Genomic DNA, 21,695 nt, shown 5'->3' on the forward strand with positions numbered 1-21,695 from the left:
TCCACATATATTAAATACATACTTATCCACATATATTAAATACATACTTATCCACATATATTAAAAAAAAAAAATTAAAGAATGGTTCTCACATCAGTACCTTTACTGCTCTCTTCGCAACAACTCGTCCATAAGAAAAATCCAAAGCATAAATTTATAGGTATTTTTCTTTACAATATGGACACAAAGACCTAACTATCTCGGAATGTAAGTATGCTCCTCTCTGTGAGAACCACCCAAACAGATACATAGCCACAAAGTCCTAGTCGGGGCTGAGTTCGTCCAAGTGTTTCTGGAGTCCTACCCCCTCCTCTAACTGAAGACATAAGACCCTGGCTCAGTACACTGAAACAATGAATCTCTCATCCACCCCGTAGGAAGTCATCATCACAGCTACTTAAACACTCGTAGGACACGCGTGTCCTGGGTCTGACAGGTGGCATTGTCACAACACTCCTAATCTTTACAGGAAACGGTATATTAAGAATGCCACCAAAATAAGTATGAACAACCTCAGAGGACACTGTAAAGGGCTCCCTGTCTGTCACTGTCGAGTAAATGGTTTCAAAAAGATCTTCAGACTCACGGTGGTCTTCCGAAGAGACAGGTGGAGTTGAAGTGTTTTCACACCTATGCTTTGGTGACAGGCCAGTTAAACAAATGACTGACAGCCTGACCTCCCTTTCAAACACACTTTGGGTGTATAGTTAGCGTTTCAAGGCAGAGACTGAAATTACCAAGATATGCTCCCTGGATCCATGGTAAGACATGCAGCAGCCGACATTCCAGTAGGCACTGAGACTGTCAAGTTTCACAAGCTATGCAAGAAAAATGAAAGTGGTGCATCAGCATTCAACAACTGCCCTCATGCTCACTGAAATGCTGGACTTAAGAAAATATGCAAAAATGAAGGGGGGGGCAAATTCATAGGACTGTTTTAAGTTCAGCATTTGCTAAACTGTGTTTCTGGGAACACATTTTCAGGAGATTCACATTCAATCAATTCCCAAATAGTAAGACTCGAGCATCTAGCGCATTGTTTTGCTAGATGAGAAAACACAAGCTCCCTCCTGCAGTTATCAATGGCTGCCCTGGAAAACACAAGCTCCCTCCTGCAGTCATCAATGGCTGCCCTGGGGGGACTGTGGGAAAGGAGCCTGTGGTCAGTAAGGCAGGGAAGGCTCCAGACTGGCTGATATCTATCACTCCTGGGGAACCGCCATGCTTAGGAGCCATGTCAAGCACTGAGAAGTCCTGCAGTTAAACACAGAGCACACACAGGCTCAGTTATGCACAAGATGGCGCTTAACCAGCTCTCTTGCCTGACCACAAATTATTCTTTCCACATCTAACACCTCAATTACCTAGTCTTTCATAAAATACCATTTGGGGACGTTGCTTGTATCCAGACCCTTCACTTGAGGGATGAAGAACCTAAACTTCAGCGTAGATAAGTCATGCAGCAAAAGTTTAATCCAAACTGGATCGTGGACTTTTTCCACCCCTGACTCACCTTCATTAACAAACTCTAAAGATCCAAGGCATCTAGGTCTCACTTAGTCACTCAGATTGAACACCATGTTCTCTAATGACCTAACTTTGCCAAGGAATGCATCAACCCTCTGACAGTCAACACGTCTTATGTTTCTGCTTTAGGAGGTAGACTGTTAAACACGCAATCGGTATAAAATACCTAATTCTGTCAAAGGCAACAAGTGCTATTTTAGAATCCAAAAATATGTTATTTAACAAATTGATTATGACAGACAATTTAAAATATAATATCTACTCTTTTAAATTCAAGAGTGTTCATATGTAGATCACCCAGATTCCTGATTGGCTAAAATTTAGAATCAAACAGCAATAATCCCATAAATTGGATGCCTTAAGGTTAAACATAGGTAGACTATCACACTGAGAGGCACTGTCCGGGATGCCTGAGATTGCATACACAATACTGCCTGGCATGCCACTTGCTACTTTTATCATAAATACAAAGGTTTCCTCTACGTTTTATATGGCAAAAGCAGTTACCGAGAATTGGGTCATTTCCTATACACCAAATGTGCTGCTTGTTCTTCCTCCCACCCTCTCCTGAAGTTTCTGAGGGTTTAGGTGTGCTACTTTTGAACACATCTTAAAATGTACTTAATGACACTTTTGCAGAGTTTGCATTAAAATGACTGCTGACACTTTGTGGCCAAAGTGAAAGCAGACACCTCTCCATGTTGGCTCCAGTAGCTGGACTCCAACGTCACTGCTCCACCCTACCATCTGGCTGAACAGATATTCCAGCACTTAAAGATCTTATCTTCGTGAGTGCAAAAATTGATCCCCCGTAAGAAATTCTAAAACCTTATATATGAAAAATATAATACCTTATATATAATTTTTTCTGCTTCATTTAAAATGCAAGGAGTCCAGTGTTCATTGGTCGTCTAAAAAGAAAAGAAGGTCAACTCTTATGAAGCAGTACATGTCATCTAGCAGTCTAGTATCTGTAAGCAATAACCGCGTAATTTAGAAAGAAAAGTGGCCAGCCAGATGGCTCAGTGGGTAAAAGCACTGGCCACCAAGCCTAACAACTTGAACTCAACGCCAGGACCCATATGGTAGAAGGGGACAACAGACTCATACGAGTTGTCCTCTGACACACACATACACACCAATTTACAAAATAAACATTATTTTTTAAAAATTTAAGTTACTAGGTAATATCAGATAATGCTAGCTGTTTATCTATATGTTTATATGACAAAATCAAAGAAGCAATGAAAACTAAAATTGAAGAAATTCCAATTCAACTAGGCTCCTCTATTTAGAAAAATTGTTATTGGTTTACTATATGTCAGAAGTCATAAACATGAATAGAAGCTGGTGTGCGCCTTGTAAAGAAGGTTGCAGCGCAAGCCAGTTGTCAGGACGGTTGACGAGTACTAGCATCCACCAGGCGGACTTTACTAAAGACTACTTAAGTACGATTTCATAAGCAGAAGCGTCAGGAGGCACTGAGTGGGAGTCAGACACAGAGAGCAGACAGTTCTCAACAAGCCTGGCTGGAAAGACAGCAGGGAAACAGAGGTGGTTAGAGTCTGGTTGGGAATGGAGAGTTAAGCAGGGCCTTTTTAATCTTATGTGTGAGGAAGAGACAAGAATGTTGAAGACCTGCTGGACAGCACACACCTTTAATCCCAGCACTCAGGAGGCAGGGGCAGGAGGACCTTTATGAATTCAAGGCCAGCCTGGTCTACCTAGTGAGTTCCAAGTCAGCCAGAGGTACACTGTGAGACTGTCTCAAAAAAAAAAAAAAAAAGTATTTGACTGCTTATGAAAAGATGTAAGGAAAGAGAAAAGAAAGTTGCTCTAGAAGAGAATAACAGAAAGCAGGAGAAATGAAGATTCCTGGGGTCATGGGGAAGACCACACCCTGTGCAAACACTGAAGATCTAACATGGAAGTAAGGGTGTTCCTGGGAAGATGAAAGGAGGAACAGCGTGCTCACAAGAGGCAATGAACGGGCTTCCTTTCACCTGTAACACCCCAGCAGCTGGAAAGGACATAACTGAGTCAGACAAGGAGCCACACACAGGCTTTAGACAGACTCGATCTCAACAAACACAAGGAGGTAGGTCTCTGAATTAGCGGAAAGTGGAGTTTAGCTAGAAGCCTAGCTCCGTACCTGGAAAGATAACATGCTACGGATCCTGACACAGCAGAACAGGGAGCATAGGAGGGGCTGAAAAGCTCCAAGAAGGAAGGAAAAACAAACAGCAAAGGTAGGATACTCTCTTGTATGGGTTCCGAAACCTGAGCAGAATTACCAGGCTGGCAAAGGGAACAGTGAAACAGGCAAATGAAACCTGAGCACAGACCCTGAGCACAGACACGGGACTCGCAACAGCACACAGTGGGGAGACCATCTGCAGTAGCAGCCCTGGCAGACCAGGCGGAGGAGACCAATAGCACTTTTGTTTTGTTAGATGTTCAAAGTTAACTTGGATGCTGTTTGTGAACACACAATTAGGCTAAGTTTTCTGAATCAATGATCTCTCTACCCTTAAGAACTCAGATTCTGGTCTTTCAGAATACTCTGTTTTATCAAAAGCTACTTCATGTCCCCAACCATGTTTCTTATCATTTAGTTACTTAGAACAGTAAAAGATCCACTCTGGAGGATATGCATACCCTCTTTCATTTAAGAGATTAAACAGAAAATAATCTCTATTATGAATGTATTATGAAATATTTAATCAAAATGAGTAACTTAACACATTCTGGTGCCTCACACGCACACACACATTTTTGTCTACTTTTTGAGATCCTACAAAATAATACCAAGTATGAGTTCGGAACACTGCACGGTTCCTTCCCCATGTGTGTAAGGTGCACTATTCATTTCTTCTAAATGATTTAACATGTGTTATGTGGAAGCATTAAAGAAATCAAAGGAATTACTAAATATGAAAGCATCACTGAAAATGGGAACCTGTAGCAAATGTGCAGCAAGGGAATTCTTCAGAAACGCAAAAGCTATTCGAAGCAACAATGCGCCTCAGGCAAAGCAGTTTACTTCAGAATATTAATGCTTTACAGATCCCACAAAAACTTTTAACAAGCCAACATTACCAACAGACTAAATTCTCCCAAGGTGACACCAAATGAAAGTGGCCTTTCTGGATCAGTGACCTGCCAAAGAAGAAAGGGAACATTAAAACATGAGACAGCATCTCCCCGAAATGTGGTCAGCCCAGAACACACGTACATACAAACAATACCAAATGGATTCAGGGGTAGTTTGTGTTTTTGTGTAACTAAAAATAAGAATTTAAAAAGAAGAGGTTGTTAATTTGAGACAAAGTGAGGGGAACAAAGAGGGAGGCGGAGGAGGTGGGAGGGAGTGGAGATTATGTAAATATAGTATTTGTGTATGCAATTCTCAGAAAATAAAATATTTAAATTAAAAATAAAATGCTAAGTTAATAATAAAAAAATTATAAATAGTCAGCAGCTAGACACATGTCTAGGAGGAAGTCACACAGCCCAAGGGACTTTCAAGGGAGGGAGAGGGGGCCCTGGCACAGTCACATGTCCACAGGAGTATCATGACAGCGCCAATGCTGCTAACTCGGTATTTTCCCAGAACTCTGATTTCCGACAACTAAGAAGCTCTGTAGCTGTGACCGGTAGACTCCGATGTGTATCAGAATGTTCTTCACAGGCAGGTACAAGGAGGCATTACAGACAACGATTTCACCACTAAATGACTACTCCAACACTCGGATTTTCATCTTTGGAAACTTGAACCAACTTTATAGCCTTTTACTTCCCTTGATGCTTCAAAACTGCCTGGAAAGGGAAAATCCTAGGTTTTGGGTTTTGCTGGGGTTGTTTTTCTTGAGACAGGATCTCGCCTGGACTTAAACTTTCAATCCCTCAGTCCAGCTTCAGAATCTTAGTGCGTAATTTCCCAAGTCTATTACCTCAAATCTCCCAATATAAACTGCTTTTCTATCTCTGAACTTTGATATGTGATATAAACGGTGTTTAGCCTGTGCCATGACATGCATGATGTCATTGCCTGAGACTGCCATAAGAGGTTCAAAAGCTACAGACAATTGTTTGCTTGTGATGGAGGCATAAACTACTAGAAAAGGAAGTGTAAATGTTGTTCTAAGCCATCCAAATGGAACTCCAGTCTTGTCACACGGACCCTTCTCAAACAGGAAGTACGTGTGCATGCTCTGGGTAGCTGGAAAGCACAAGCAGCTTCACAGATTTATCTGCAACTAATACCAGTAAATATTTAATTTATGTAAATATATAAGGAGCTGTGCATAGTGTGCACATTTGTAATCCCAGTACTCAGTAGATAGAGGCGAGCAGCCATGCTCAGTTATATAGAAAGTTTAATGACAGCTTGGGCTACATGAGATTTTGTCTCAAAAAAAAAAAAAACTGTACGTGTGTGTGTGTGGTGAAGGGGTGGAGAGAGGGAGGGAGACAGGGAGAAGGAAATAATTTAGTCATCTTTTAATAACTACTTCAAAACAACTTCCAGCTATTTCAGACAGGCCTCTGATACAGCCCAACTCTGCAGTGCTAAAAGACCGTAATTCCCCAAGGACCATTTCTTACATCCCATATTTCTGATATGCTTCTAGATAAAATAATTAAGGCAACTAGCCTGAAAGACATGTGATATAAGAACTGTTCACACATTTAAACTTTCTTCCTTTTAGGTTATTGTACCGTATGTTGTCACAGGTGACATGTGCCACAGACACCAGTCTAGATATGACTGAGTGGACTCCTATGGATCTCTGTACATTTCATATTAAATAAAAAGTCACATGACTTCCTAATTGTATTTTCAGTAGTGAGAAGCTTAGATAGATTCAAACTGAGGTTCTCATTCAATCGTATGTCACTAGGATATACGGAGTGCAATGCGATGTTTCCATAACTGGGTTTGCTGTGGAGCACTGGAACCTGGGTAATTCACCTCACACACGAATAATTTCCTATTTCTCATAACCATCAGTCAACTATGCATTTGACTTTTTAGATACCAGGCACAGATATATAGATCTGGATATCTGTGTGAAATCATACAGTATTTTTCTCTGTAAAACTAGCTTATTTCAATTTTTTACACTCACCAGCTCCAGCCATATTGATGTGGATGACAGAACTGTCTGTTTCCAGGCCAAAAGCACTTCACTGTGGAAACACACAGTATTCGTGCTATCTGCTCACCTGCCTGCTGCATTTCAGCTGCTCCTGTATCTAGATTGTTGTGAACAGCGCTGTGGATGTCTCTTCAAGATGTTTCAGTTCAATTTATTTGGCCATATATCCAGAAATGGGTTGTGAATCTTATTGTATTCTTAATTTTAGATTTTGGGGGAAAGTACTCCAGTTGTAGCATTTGCATTTGCACCTGCAGTATAGCAATACCCCATTTCTCCACCCAGCTTTAACAAGAACTCTTCCACTCCCGTGATACACAGAGCACAATGCTTTCTGGTTTATTTGTTATCAAAGTTCACTTTAATTCCTCCAGAAAGCCAAAAGATGAAGTGACGAATAGAGTGCTATGTTTAATTTTGATTTTCTCAATCTACAAATACGTCTTATGGAATAGTGTTACACAGAGAACCCAGGAAAGGGGACTAAAACCCTGTCTAACAGAATGCTTCCAATCTAGTCAGACCTTACAGTAAATCAGCAAGAGAATCCAAGCTGACTTGCATCAAGACAGGCTTCAAAGCCACTGTGGGTGCACAAGCAGCTCAGGACCACTTCAGGGACAGGTAAGAAGCTCTAACTACTCTGCCTGCTGGCTGTCATTACCAACAGTCACTCCATCACTAATGTTTTGACAATATAAACATGAAATTGATTCCTTAAAGTTACATCATAACATGTACAACAAATAAACCACAAAGAACAGTTAACGTGGTTTTACATGTAGTGGTTTTACGCTATATATATTTATGTATAGCCCGGCTAACATAGCCTCTTAGAAAAGGTCAAACACTGGCATATTTATAGAAGTGGCAATCTTAAATTTAAATCAGGTTCAAATAATCTTCAGACAAAATATCATAAGATACAGAATATCATAAAACACATTTAATGACCAACTTAAAATACTGAAATCACTTACATCATCTTCATATTTAATGTGAATATCTGTGATTTTCACTTGAACATTTTTTATTACTTGAGTTGCCAATTTTTCCAAAAATGTATCTTTTTTTGCTTCTTTGGGCTTATCTATGGAAACAGAAAAACAAGAGCTCAAGACTCGCAGTTCTCACACACCTCAGAACCGACGGCCAAGGAGCGCGAACGCCACTACGTAATAGAAATTACAAGGTATTCTAGGGCCCTTTCTTAGGTTTATTTTAGAGTCTGACATACAGTTCCAACTTAAAATTCAGTTTTATTTTTAAGCTGTACTTTACTGTTCATTTTACCTTTCAAGACAGAAATCAAGGTGTATAAACAGCACAAGGAGAACTGCGTGTACCTACCTTTGGAGCGATCAAGACCTTTAAAACGTTTCTTAAAATGTTTTTTGTGCTTTTTACGCTTACGTCCTTCTCAGTGGAAGCATTTTAGTGAGAAAAGGATAAAAGTCACGTTAGCAGACAAGAGGACAGAAAAGAAAATAAGAGAATTCTTCCTGACATCAAAGCTCAGTCACTTACCTCCGTCTACACTGACTGACCTACTTCAACACAAACACAAACTCACAAGCTTCCTTTACTAGAATAACACTCGGCAGTAAAGAACAACCTTTAATCTAGAGAATAACTTGGCAGGAACAATTATACAAAATATGGATAAAATGTATCCATTCACAATGGTGTTTTAATGTTTACAGCTACACATTTACAGTGTTACTTTAAATTTAATTTACCAAAATACTGGAAATGTAATGATGATGGTCTAAAAGCGGCGGGGAAAGGTTTTGAGCAATGTGTGGCAGGGACAGAGGAATACAAATGAGATGGATGGGTTGAGTGCTGATGGCCTCTCTAGATGACACCCTTCACAAACAGAACTGTGCAATAGGCATGCTTTGCAGCTCATAAAAGTATGAGGGCACAGGGCATAAAATGTATACTGAACATTATATTCAACTAGCAGTCATCCCTTTAAACTGCATCCTTTTTTACTTGACATTTTCACATTAACCAACACCTTTCTTACCCAGCCTGTGAACGTTCTACTCAATGGACAGCCAGGCATCAGCTGTGACCTAAACTCCCTGGACGTGCTCCTGACTCTGCCCCCATCCTCACCTTCTGCTAAAGGACCTTCTGCATTGTTACTACATCTAAAATACTAGTTGAGCCCATCAATTCTGTTGAAAATCATTTAAAGGCTCTCTGCAGCCTACCAGATAAAATCAAATGTGCCTGCATGACACAGGCCTGATCCCTGTTACTCCCGCCAGTCATGCATCACGGGAAACTGCAGAAATGTTAACTGTAATTACGAAACACACATAATAATGCCAATGCCTTCTGCCTCCCTACACATCATTCTGTAAACGAGCTGCCATCCTCAAACTCTTTACTGAGCAAACTTCTCAGCATCGCTACCTCATGTTCAACACTCCTGCCATGTGACTCACTGCCTGTATGAAGCTTTTCAGAGTTCCTCTGAGCAGCCCAGGGCCTGCCCTCACACAAAAGTCTGATACACAGCGCAGGCACTGTATCTGCAGTTTTGCCTGATTCTCTTGCCAGTGAGCAAGAGGTTCCTATCCAGCAGGAGGCTTCCAAGGACAGAGATTCATATGTAAGCAAAAAGTACATAATATTGGTCTGTTCAAATGAATTAAAACATCTATATGTAGACATTATAACAAAATACATAAATAAGAGAAATATATTTGTATATAATTGCAAACTATTTTGTTTTGTTGATATCTGCAAACTATTCTGCCTTAAAATTAAAATGTGAACTCAGATTACAAAAATAAACTCGAGTTTCCAGAAGAAAACAGACACATAACAGAAGCTGGATAGCACAGACACCAACATTTTCTAAGACAGTCACAGTCCCTGACTCCACTCCATAAATAAACATGCAGAAAGACTGAGTTCTCAAGAAACATCACGTGTAAATATAAGTAAGTCAGTGCTGTTCAGAAGCCATTCCACTCGCTGGAGTCTCCAGGCCAAGCTTCGAAACTGGTCTAGTCCCTGTTCTGTCTTTAATGTCAGTTCTCCTGAAACCATTTTAAATCTACAAGAGTGCTACATAATGATGAAAGTTCCTAATTAATATAATGAAGAATAAATTTAAGATTATCAAATACTCTACACAGTTCTCAAAAGCCTTTGGTCTCAGAAGCCTTTAATTCACATAAAACATGAGCAATCTAAAGAGATTTTAAGTAATATAGTCTAGAATTATTCATATTTATCATGCTGGGAATAAAAACATAAACTATTTTCTTAATTCATTCAAAATAATATTAAACCATCACTTAATTACTTATAATTATGCACTATGTATATACATATCGTATATGTATACACACATAATATATACATACAATTTAAAGTCACAGTGAGAAGAATCACATGATTTCTCATGTTTACGAATCCCCTTAACTTAGTAGAAGATGTCTGGATTCACATATCTGGTTCTGGCTTCAGTCTACTGAAATACATTGTTTTGACTGAAGTACATGATGAAAATATGATTTCAAAGCAGATATGCAACAGGAAAAGAGAAGAGTGTTTTCATGGTCTTTTGTGTAATTATGGGGAATGCACCCAAGTTCAGTAAGTGGAGTTTCTCAGTTAGTTTTATAACCAGGCAAATTACAATCAGTGAGCCACCTCCCAATCACGTGGGCCTTCCATACACCCGTGCCTCACCGCCCACTGCTTATATGGAGATCATGCTGCAATGAGCAAGGTCGGGCTCCCTCAGGCTCAGTCTCGTCCCTTTCTAACATAAGAGGCACATTTGCTGGAGCCACCACCAATCTCGTGGGAAAGTCTGGCCATCCTGGATGGCTGTTAAGCTCAAGGTGGCAAACGAGGGGTTCCTAAAATTCTAGTGTTTCCTTAAAAGCACAATGTGTTACCACTCAAATATGCCAGTTGACTTTTGTAAAGTGGCTACACACTCAAACTTGAATGATGGCAATCTGTCAGTCTTTCAATGGCTTTTGTCCATAAGAAGCAACTTCAGCTAACAGCTCCCACGTCTGCACAATCACCCCTGCAAACAACCTCCCTCAGCATTCAGAAATGCTTCCTACATGCTTTCTCTGTGTCCCACGAAACTTTAGAGACCTGCTCAAGAACTGATGCCTATTAAACTTAAAATTCCATTTTACAAAAAAAAAAAAAAAAAAAGACTTTAAGCTATACTGGCACACTTTCTTTTGTTTTTGTAATGAGTGCACAGTAGCAAAGAACACAATGCCTACTGATACACTGAGGTGTCCCGCCTTGAATCGGGCCATGACAACCACTGAGTTTACAAGCACTGTTTGTATTCCCGCACACAAATGTCAACTCCATGAAAAATTAAATGCTTTGATGTCATTATGAAAATAGTTAGCTCGGCTTTTCTGAGAATCGTTGCTCTTAAGTGTAAAGAAAACGGCATGAAATAAGGGAAGAATATGCATTTGGAAAGTGAAAGGGGAAATGGTCATAAAGCACACATTCGCTCCCAGCTAAGGGAATGAAGCCATCGCCTGAGGAACCTTCTCATTGCACACGACCCTCATTTTATCCAAGGAGAAAGAAGATGAAGCGGTTAAGGCTTCCTGCATTGTGACTTCTGCTGGCTTTTAACAAGGCCCAGTGTGGAACGTATTAGAATGGGTCACAAACATTCATTTATAACTTCCAGGCAAAGTCTTCCTAGAAAGACCAGAAAACACTGCCACCAGTGACAACAGAGAGCCAACTCGGTACAGCCTATAAAACTATAAAACTGCACAATGAGCCCTGCGATTACCCACCCATGCCGTCCTCTGTACTGGGCAAAGTAACAAGTCAGAAATCAGCCATGGTTACTACCGTGGTAGACTTGTAAAAAGAGAAATAATTTCAAGATAATTTCACTCAATGCTGTGAATCTTCCATGCAAATTCTCCCCACTGTCAAAATGAATATATATACTATAGAAGGTTCTATCTGCATAAGAATTCTAACATAACACTTTAAAATTAAAATTTAATTAAATTTTAAAATTAAGTTTTGAGATGCAGGTCCACTTACCATTTAGTCAAAGCCAATCTAAAATGTGATTAAATTAACATAAAAACTCCTGAAGAGTAACATTTGAATATTTTAATATTCAAAATATTAAAAATCATTGCTATATATCTGGTAAAAGTCCTAGTGTACAAAAGGTTCCCTTCTAAGTCCTACAGTAAACAGCCTTCAGTTTGCCTTTGTGAAGCTTCAGGTTTTAACACACTGTAAGGGACAACAGACTACAGAAGATTACACAATCAGGAAGGACCAGAGAAGAAATGCAGAGGTCCCGCCTTGAGGCCATGAACAAAGCACTACAAAAAATAAATAAATCTATCTTATTGCTTTTGCAAATTTGAAAATCTTCACTCTGAGCAAGAGAGAGCAGTCAGGTGGAAAGCTCTACTACTGTCCTAGGACACTAAGGCCAAAGGGCAGTACAAATTTCCCTATCATCTGCAGATATGAGAGCTCGCTCCACAGGGGCAGTGAACTACGCTCGCTCACCCATGAACACCAAGCTCCCAGAATGGAGTTTGCCAGAGGACACTCAAAGACTCAGTGAATGAATGAATGGCTGCAAAGGGGAGAGGAAAGGAAGGGATGACGAGGGTGTGAACATGAATTACATTTCCATATTTCTCAAAGGATGGCACAGCTTTGTGTGTCATGGACTCCACTAAAAGCTCAGGCATGGATAAGAACATGGACTTCATGAAGTATAAATAACCATGCATACCCACCAGGCTTGACGTCCTTGTAAAGCAAGTTTTCCAAGCCATACATGAACTCCCCTGCGTGTGCGCCTGCATCCCACAGCAGCAGTAACCGAAACGCAAAGCATTATAAGACACCTTTAGTTTTGCATGGGAAATGCACCTAAACTTAGCTGCAAAGACTCAGAAACCACACGACAGGACAAGCGAAGAGCCAGTGATAGGAAAGCAATCCCGCTTCTAAGGAGACATCCCCAGTGACATCAGGCCTGTTCTTTCAACATGCAAACCTTATTTTCATGTTAAAAAAGAAATTCTACATGATGAAAATCATAATAATAAAATAAGTCAAGGCAGGTAAATAGCAGTGACAGCTCAGGTCTTGCTGTAATTTTCATTTTCAAACACAACACAAATGCTCTCTGGATTCTTTTCCTGCCTGTCATTTTAACCATTTTCACTAAGTTCCTATGATAGCGTCCATTCATTTTAAAGTCAGCTGAGAAAATCCCATCTTGCGTTAGTGTAATGTGTCCCTTTCAGATAGGCTGCCCGCACCCTTTACCCACTGGAGTCAGTAACAGCCAGCTAGACAGCACCCTCTCGCATTCCGCTCCCAAATGAAGCATAGCCTGAACTGCAGCTTCAGACTTTTAGAGGGAGGGAAACTTCTGAACTCCCTAACTGCTCCGCTGGCTAGAGGCTAAAGTTCACTTTTGCGCTGGGTAACTATGAAGTGAGTTTGTTCATAAACAGCACTTTGATGAGTGTCTGGTAAACAATAAATACTCAATAAATGACTGTTGTTGCTATTTTTGTTGCCATCTTCATCATCAACCTGTTATTCAAATCTCTTAAAATTGATCTCAACTTAGTTTGCCAACCTTATATACAGTCACGATCTCTCAAACCCTAAAGCCATTCACCACCATGCTCTGTACTTTTCTACCCTGTCTCCCCATCCGTAATGTTCTTCCTCTCTCTTCCATGTTCACAGAACCCACTAAAGCACACAACTTCACACTGTCATCACGTTCTGAACTCTCCATACTCTATCTGGGCCCCTTTCTCCTGTTGGTCATTTTAAAAATGTCTTATTTGTCCATCTGAAATGGAGATCCATTTCCAACAAGAGAGCATAGTGGCACAAAATCACCCAGCAGGTAGCAGACAGAGCCTTCGAAATCCTAATTCTGAACCTCCTTAATATTGCATTTTCATTTTTTTTTTTAAGAAATATCCAGGTTTAATGGGAGATCTGTGCTCTCGGGTGGCCCCAAGGGGGAAACGGGAAGCCGCAGGATCACGACCCCCAGGAGGAAGAAAGGGACACCACCTGCATTTTGATTATTTATTGTTATGTGGTTGGTAGATTTGGGAGGCTGGGGATTTCTTGGAGGGAAGTTATTCTAGTTTAAGGGGTGTGTGTGTTTGTGTGTGTGTGTGTGTGTGTGTGTGTTTGGCTTTTTGAGACAATTCTACAGTCGAGCAGGACGGCTTCAAACTCACCTGCCTCATCCTTCTGTGCGCTAGGATACAGGTGAACTACTACTTCCAGATCTTAAATGTGATATTCTAAACCCAGACAAAGGAAATCTGAAGTGCTGCGGCACTCAGCCTCGAGTGGAACTTTCGGTCACACTGACAGCTACTAGATGTGTCCAGCAAACACAGGAGGAAATGAGAGAAGAAGAGACAAGGAAACCATGGAGGAGCTAACTCAACATAGAACTAAGAGGACTAAGAGGCTCAGCAAGACTACATGTGGCAGAAGCAAAAACATAAGCAAGTAGAAATGAAAACATTGTGAGTGCTGAAGATGAAGCTCGGTAGTAGAGCTCCTGCCTAGTGCGCAGGAAGTCGGGTTCATTTATCCAGCACTAATTAATAATAATAATAATAATAATAATAATAATAATAATGCAGAAAACAAAAGAAATGCCAAGAAAAAATTAATAATTCAGAAAGAAAATGCCAAGAAAAAATAATAATAAGGTATACATAGAGAAGACCAAAATACAAGGCTTCCAGAAGGAACTATAATCACAGTCTGTCACTAGGTCTTTATGCTGAACGTTTACCTTCGCAGTGAATCACAGGCTAAAACTCATGACCTATCCAGATTCTGTGGCCTTTAGGGCTCGTATCAACAGGAAAGACAGGGAGGAAATTAGAGCGAAAAGAAACAGGAAAATTCAAACTCCTAGATGACCATGACAAGAAGTCTGGGGTAATGTCATACATGACAGTGTTGATACTCCTAAAACCTAAACTGACCTCAAAGAAGAGGGTGTGAAGGACAGCAAAGTGCACAGGGGACTGGCGTCTATCATCCTAAGTGTTATGGAGAAACACTGAGTGTTTAAGTGTGTCTTGCAAAAATAACATTTTAAATATGGAAGTTAACATATGGGAAGCTGTGTATGATCAACCTCCCAAGTACAAAAAAACATTCCAGAGACATGAAAGGAGAAAAAGGTTATTTCTACAGCTAAGTAAATTCTCTAAAATTAAAATAAAAAACTTCAGTTTTTATTCCAAACAATAGTAGCAGTATTTTACGAGGTTACATGTTTCAGAGTGGGACAGCATGAAGGTTCTATCTTTGCTCTTATTATCTGCCCATGCAGGTCCAAGCATGCCCTCTCCTCATCTCCTCAAGTCGCTGCACAGGCAACTGTGCCACTGTGCTCTAAAATCCAGAGAGAGGGAGGTAAGGCTGAAGAAAACGTGGTAACTAAGTAACTCATCACTACGGTAAGATGTGAAGCGTTTAAAGGATGTATTTATCATTCACATGAGAAGCGTCCGAAGAAGATGATGCATATCCAGGGAAACGAGGGTAGAATATTTACATCACAGTCAAAGGATTAAATGGATTCCTTCAGTTGCAGGAAAATAATCTCTCAACATATTTCTCAATTACTAAATTCAACTATTTTACATTCAGAACTTGTACATGAAAACCGAATTTGAAAACTGAATTTCACTTTCTGAATTTTATTTTTTTTCATATTATATTTTATTACATATGTATATGTGTGAACAAGTGTACATGCAGAAATCAGAGAACAACTTGCAGGAGCCAGTTCTCTGTTTCCACCATGTGGATCTGGGGAATCGAACTCAGCTTGTCAGGCTTGGTGGCATGTGCCTTTACCCCTGAGCCATCTCTCCGGGACCCATTTTCTGAATTTTAAATACATTCTAACAAATCCTAAAATGTATCACCCAAGAAGCTGCCATGTTTGCATTACATACAGACAGACCTAATGGGCCTGCTCGTGCGGGACCGGTTCCACATATGTTCACCCTCTATACAGAACCATGATTCTCCACCAGACCCACGCATATCAGCTCAGAGATAAGCCCTAAATACCTACAGTCCAAGGACAAAATGTATAGGACGTTATCAGTGTGCCAATTAAACTGTCAACTGCTAAAACAGGTCAGTTCACATCTTTCCTACAGAGCACTGGAAATACTAACGTACTTTTTAAGCAGTTACAACAGTCCTGCCAAAAAGGACGTTGGAGATGTCACAAAAGCTAACCTATTAATTACATATGTGACTATAAATATATAATTATGTGTCAGTGTGCCTAAATATGCCATTATACCTTATATGCGGGCATGTGTGTACACATGTATGTGTGTATATGCATACAGATGTGGGGGTGAGCATGTGCATGTGAATTAAGAAAATATATTTACTCTGAAAATTCTATAGAAAGAAATGAAATTCTAGCACTCTCCGAGTATCACACCTCATTTTTACTGAACTATTTCTACAGACTCTAATGAAACAAAACTGCTTATTAAAAATCCTACTGGACTTCCCTCAGAAAACCTCGGCATGCTTTATTTTGAAAAAAGAAGCAACACAAATAAAGAAAACTTTTCCTAAAGATGCAGATATTGAAGTATCAATGGAAAGATGACACTCTAAAGCAGAAAAGAGAAAAGTGAAACATTTTCTTCCATTACGGTAGGCTCTGTATTATAGCTGGCATTAGTGACTTCTAGTAAAGAATCAACATTTCTGCATAAGAAAAACATACTTCGGACAAAAAGGGATTAGGGTCAGTGATCAGGAACCTCCAGGAGCAGATATGTTGTGACTATTTGAGGAGGGTCTCCTATGTTTCCCAGGCTAGTCCACGCTACTGGGCCACGGGGTCTCCCACATTAACCTCCAGAGTAGCCAGAGTCAGAGTGCACACTCAGCTCAAATTGTCATTTCTATTTTTTTATTTTATTTTATTTTATTTTATTTTGGTTTTTCGAGACAGGGTTTCTCTGTGGTTTTGGAGCCTGTCCTGGAACTAGCTCTTGTAGACCAGGCTGGTCTCGAACTCACAGAGATCCGCCTGCCTCTGCCTCCTGAGTGCTGGGATTAAAGGCGTGCGCCACCACCGCCTGGCTAAGAAGTCATTTCTAAAAAGACTTCTCACTGATCCATGTTACCAGGGCCACAGAAAGAGCCCTCCCTTGTGTGGAACTGTAATTCGGATAATTTTTAAGTTAATATTTGCCTTGTCTTGTTCTGTTTTGTTTGTAGAGAAAAGAAATTTCATACACAGTGAAACAATAAAAATTCAAAAACATCGGCCTTATGTTGTCAGAGACTCTGAAACCCATACACACACAGTGAGCAAATGACTGGAAACTGCCGTGAGACACGGAGCCATACCTCAGTCAGATGGGGACATGGTCTGACTTTAAAGAGGTAGACACGCTGGGCTCTAGGGAGCCCTGCCGTCATCACACTACAGACTGACAACGCTGCTCAGTTCATTCTGCTCTGGCGCTAAAAATCAGAGGCAAATCAAAATGTAACGCGATTATCAAACTTATCTTTTAGAAAAACAAATTTTTGAGGGTGTTAAAATGTTGAAACCTGAAGAAAAGACGTGCTTTGGAAATCGTGCATGTTATGAAGAGATGGGGAAACAGGATCACAGCAGCAGCGCCCTGCCACATCTGCACTGTGACAGCTTACCCTAGTCATCTCACAAAAACACAGGTGAAGATGAATGCAGCACATAAAATACACATATCTCAGTGCTATCAAGACACAGCTGTCACCAGGCAAAAGCACTCCATCTTCAATGTCGGTCAATAAAATATTTATAAACAGTATTTTAAGATTTGTAAGGAAGATTCTTTAAAACTGGACTTTAAAAAGTCTATGAGAGCAGAATGGTGGCACACACCTTTAATCCCAGCACTTAGCAGGCAGAGACAGGTGGATCTCTGTAACTTTGAGGTCAGTCTGGTCTAGAGAGTGAATGCCAGGACAGCCAGGGCTACACAAAGAAACCCTGTCTTGAAAAAACAAAAAACACAGGAAAAAAGAAGGCATGAAATGATATTAATTATGTCAGCAACACAGGTATGTCTAGGTATTTAAAATAAACATATTCTACCTTTCTCTGCTGCTTTTTGAAGGGCTTCTTCAATTCTGGAAAGTTCTTTCTGCTTAATATCCTGCAAGGATTTTTCTTCTTTCTCCGCATCATACTTGATACCTAAAAACATACAATTAATTCTCACAAAAAGAAATAAAATCAGTACACAAATGGAAAACTTGTCATAATTATATGGTAACACTATTTTTATAAGTCAAAAAACACTTCTGTAAAGATTAACTGTATAAGAATTTACATTTTTACATAAAAATTGTATTACAATAATTATATAAAAATCATTTTCACAAAAACAATTCCTATTTCTTTATAAAGTATCAAAAAGGAAAAAAAGGAAAGAAATTAGAAAGCAGAAGGTAGCTAAAAACAAAAAAGACAGAAAAGGCTGGATAGATCACTTAAAAAAGCAGAAGACACAAAAATATTAGCAGAATGCTCACTGCTACTGATTGAGTGGTAAAAATGTATTATCTATAAAATAAGTAAGAGTTCTGGAGGTAATGGTGCAGTGGTTCAGAGCATTTGCTGCTCTTGCAGAGGACACAAGTTCGGTTCCTAGCACCCACATCAGGCAGCTCTCAACTCTAGTTCCCGAAGAGCTGACATCCTCTTCTGGCCTCCAGGGGTACCTGCACACATGTGGTGAGCTGAAACTCACACAGGCACACACAAATACAAAGAGAAGGAGGGAGGGAGGGAAGCTGGGTGTGATGGTGACTCATGTCTTTAATCCTGGAACTCCAGAAGCAGAAACAAAAAATCTCTGAGTTTGAGGCCAAGCCTGGTCTACAAAGTGAGTTCCAGGGCAGCCAGTGCTACACAGAGAGACCCTGCCTCAAAAATAAACAAACAAACAAACAAACATCTATCATCCGGTGTCTATATAGATTGACAAAAATGTTTTCACAAAGCATTTGAGGAATATTTAATAATCCTAACATATGCTCGGCAGTAGTGGTACATGCCTTTAATCCCAGTACTTGGGAGGCAGAGGCAGGCGGATCTCTGTGAGTTCGAAGCCAGCCTGGTCTACAAGAGCTAGTTCCAGGACAGGTACCAAAGCTACAGAAATCCTATCTTGAAAATAAAAAATAAAATAAAAAATCATAATAATCCTAACAATTCATTTTATCTGTCATCTCATATCTGATAACAATAGTCTAAGAAAATACAAAAGTTAAAAAAATCTATAAGAAGGAGATTTTTAATGAAATATAGTAGCACATATATGAAGCTGCCATGATGAGAGGTATCATCTGTATGATGAACTAAAAAAACAACTTATAAGAGACAAAAAGACAACTAATCATAGAATTTCATAATAGCATAAGATAGCTAATATACCTTTCAAAATTTTCAGTATCACCTTGAAAACCATGAGACCCAAAAAGCATGAAAATGTCCAGCCAAAGCTATGTACTTAATGTGGCAACTACTAAATACGGACTCTAGCACTGCCAACAGTGAAGCAAGCAAGGTCAAAAATAAATACTTTACCTATATTATAAACACAATATCAATACTATGGTTGGGAAACCGAGCAATTTTTCCCAAAGCATTCAAAATTTTTCATATTGTCCTTTTTAGCTGAAAACACTAATAATTAAAGATATTAAGCTTTAAAATACTAATTGTTATTAAAATATTGTGACTCCTAAGAAAGAAAAAACTTGTTACACATGTTTGAAAGAACACCTGTTTAAAATCGGAAGCAACAAAATATGGGAAAAGTTTCCAGTTTTGAAATATGTAAATTAATATATTGGTACATTCTAAATTTCTGCAAGTCATACAATTACTTCAATAGTACATCTGTCAAGTACATCACAACTAAAAGTAAGTAATCATGGGGAATAAAATTAAAATAGACAGTTTACTGTCTTCAGCAACAACAGAAAAGCATTTGGTATACAAATGTAGCAATACGTGTGTATACATACACAACTGTATGCTTAGTCATTATACTGTGTGATCAGTTTCTAACATATGTTCTAGCTTCCTCGTTATATCAGAATACTTCACAGGGGAACAATTTCACTTCATTGCAATGACACAGAATGATTACAATGTAAAACAACATACTTGCTCCAGGAACCACAAGCAGGTATAATCCTTCTAGGGTGGCAACAACTGCTTCTCCATAAAGGTTTTTCCAAGGAATCTTCAAAGTTAATTTATCTAAAGAAACATAATTTCCATCATAAATCCTTATTTGACTGCTAAAGAGGATGCAAAGAGATTTCTCACTTCCCATGAAAAGTACAAAACCCTTTAGGCATTTAGTATGTTTGTCATTTGGGGAAAAAGTGAGGGTGGTATTTAAAGTGCATAGTTTATACTTTCCAAACTTTATGACAAGTACTTCATCTGACAAATCAAACAATAATCACAGCAATCTGGAATAGGAAAAGGCAGCTCAGTCTCAGAGGGGTAAAATTAATCATTTATGTCCAGCAAGGTCTTCAGTGAGGACGCTGGAGCCAGAGCTCTGCACTGGACACACCTGAAGACTGCACACGCTCTTCCTGCCTCACCAACAACTGAATCAACACAGCCACCGTAAGTACTACCTGTGGCCATCAACATAGCCATTGTAAACAGTGTCTGCAAACAGGAACCAAAGCAGCAGAGAAGACCCTTCTCTCTTTTATGAATGTGGACAGCAGGTCAGACAGCTACGAATGGAGGAGGCCAGATCTGGAGGCAAGGTGTGCTGTTTCACAATCGGCATAATCTTCTTTTATGATGCTAATGCTATACAACTCAGATTTGTTACTTTACAAATAGATACTGATAGAGCAGAACACACTTTTTCTCTTTAAAACAATGGTATTAGGTGGAGCATGACAGCGCACACCTGTGATCCTTGTGAGCAGCTGGGAGATGAGAGCGGGAGGATTGGGAGTTCAAAGCCAGCTTCACCACACAGCAAGTTCAAAGTCAGCTTAATGATAGGCAGAAATGAACCCATAAAAACTATCACTCTTCATAGAAGAAATATGGTCCTAATCTCAGTAACTTATTTGGTGTAGTTTGAGGAGTGCGTGGCAGAAGAGAGAAGAGATCTGAATTCTAAAACGGGAAAAATGGGGCACCTTATCATAATTCTATCTTTTCCATATCTCTAGAACTCCTCTTCCCAAGGCCACAGACAGCTAATGTCTCAGCTGTCATGATTACTACAATTCTGTCCTAATCTTTCCTACCCCTGATGTCTTCCATGTTCCGAAAATAAAGTATCAATTATGTACCTTCAATCTAATTTTTGTTTAATTATTTTATGCAAGTAATTGTTCAGACAGCATATATGTATGTGTACCACATGCATGGCCAATGTCTGGGGAGGCCAGAAGAGGGTGTTGCATCCCCATAGCTGGGGTTAGGAGATGTGAGCTGTCATGTGGGTTCTGAGGATTGAATCCACTTCCTCTGCACGAGCAGCAAGTGCTCTCAACTGCAGAACCATCTCTCTAGTCCCCTCCGTTATAATTATGAAAAGTAATGACATAAGTGAGTGCTGCTACCAAGACTTAGAAAAGAATCTGGTATGACTCACGTGAGGATGTAAAGTCATATGACCAGAATCACTGGCAATGTTTAAAAAAAGGTGCTCAACATTCGAACAAATTGAAAAACAATGCAACAAACTGAAAGAAAATAAAATAATGTTCTACAAGGAAGAATATTCTAGTCAACTGGATAGCTGAGTATCCGAGTCAGTTTTATGTGGAAATGTAGCCCAGAAATAAAGTATCAAATTATTTCTGCAACAAAAATTCCATTTCTTACCAGGCAGTGGGAGC

At 39.6% G+C, this 21,695-nt stretch overlaps 1 protein-coding gene across 3 annotated transcripts in view; it reads right to left on the reverse strand.

Annotated features, from left to right (window-relative positions):
- The window catches only part of Vps13c (vacuolar protein sorting 13 homolog C), a 159,208-nt gene that overhangs the window by 118,341 nt on the left and 19,172 nt on the right, over positions 1-21,695 (reverse strand). For 2 of the 3 annotated variants that reach the window (XM_005347681.3, XM_013346383.2), the window contains exons 4-11: positions 19,975-20,070; positions 17,893-17,994; positions 12,491-12,553; positions 8,040-8,105; positions 7,670-7,779; positions 4,627-4,686; positions 2,379-2,438; positions 738-818 (exon numbers count right to left, since the gene is read on the reverse strand). In XM_005347681.3, coding sequence (XP_005347738.1) covers positions 738-818; positions 2,379-2,438; positions 4,627-4,686; positions 7,670-7,779; positions 8,040-8,105; positions 12,491-12,553; positions 17,893-17,994; positions 19,975-20,070 — 638 coding nt within the window. The remainder of the gene's footprint in view (positions 1-737; positions 819-2,378; positions 2,439-4,626; positions 4,687-7,669; positions 7,780-8,039; positions 8,106-12,490; positions 12,554-17,892; positions 17,995-19,974; positions 20,071-21,695) is intronic. The other variant, XM_013346382.2, reaches the window with a different exon arrangement.

This window comes from Microtus ochrogaster, chromosome 5 (assembly GCF_000317375.1).
Source record: "Microtus ochrogaster isolate Prairie Vole_2 chromosome 5, MicOch1.0, whole genome shotgun sequence".
NCBI classification, from domain to species: domain Eukaryota; kingdom Metazoa; phylum Chordata; class Mammalia; order Rodentia; family Cricetidae; genus Microtus; species Microtus ochrogaster.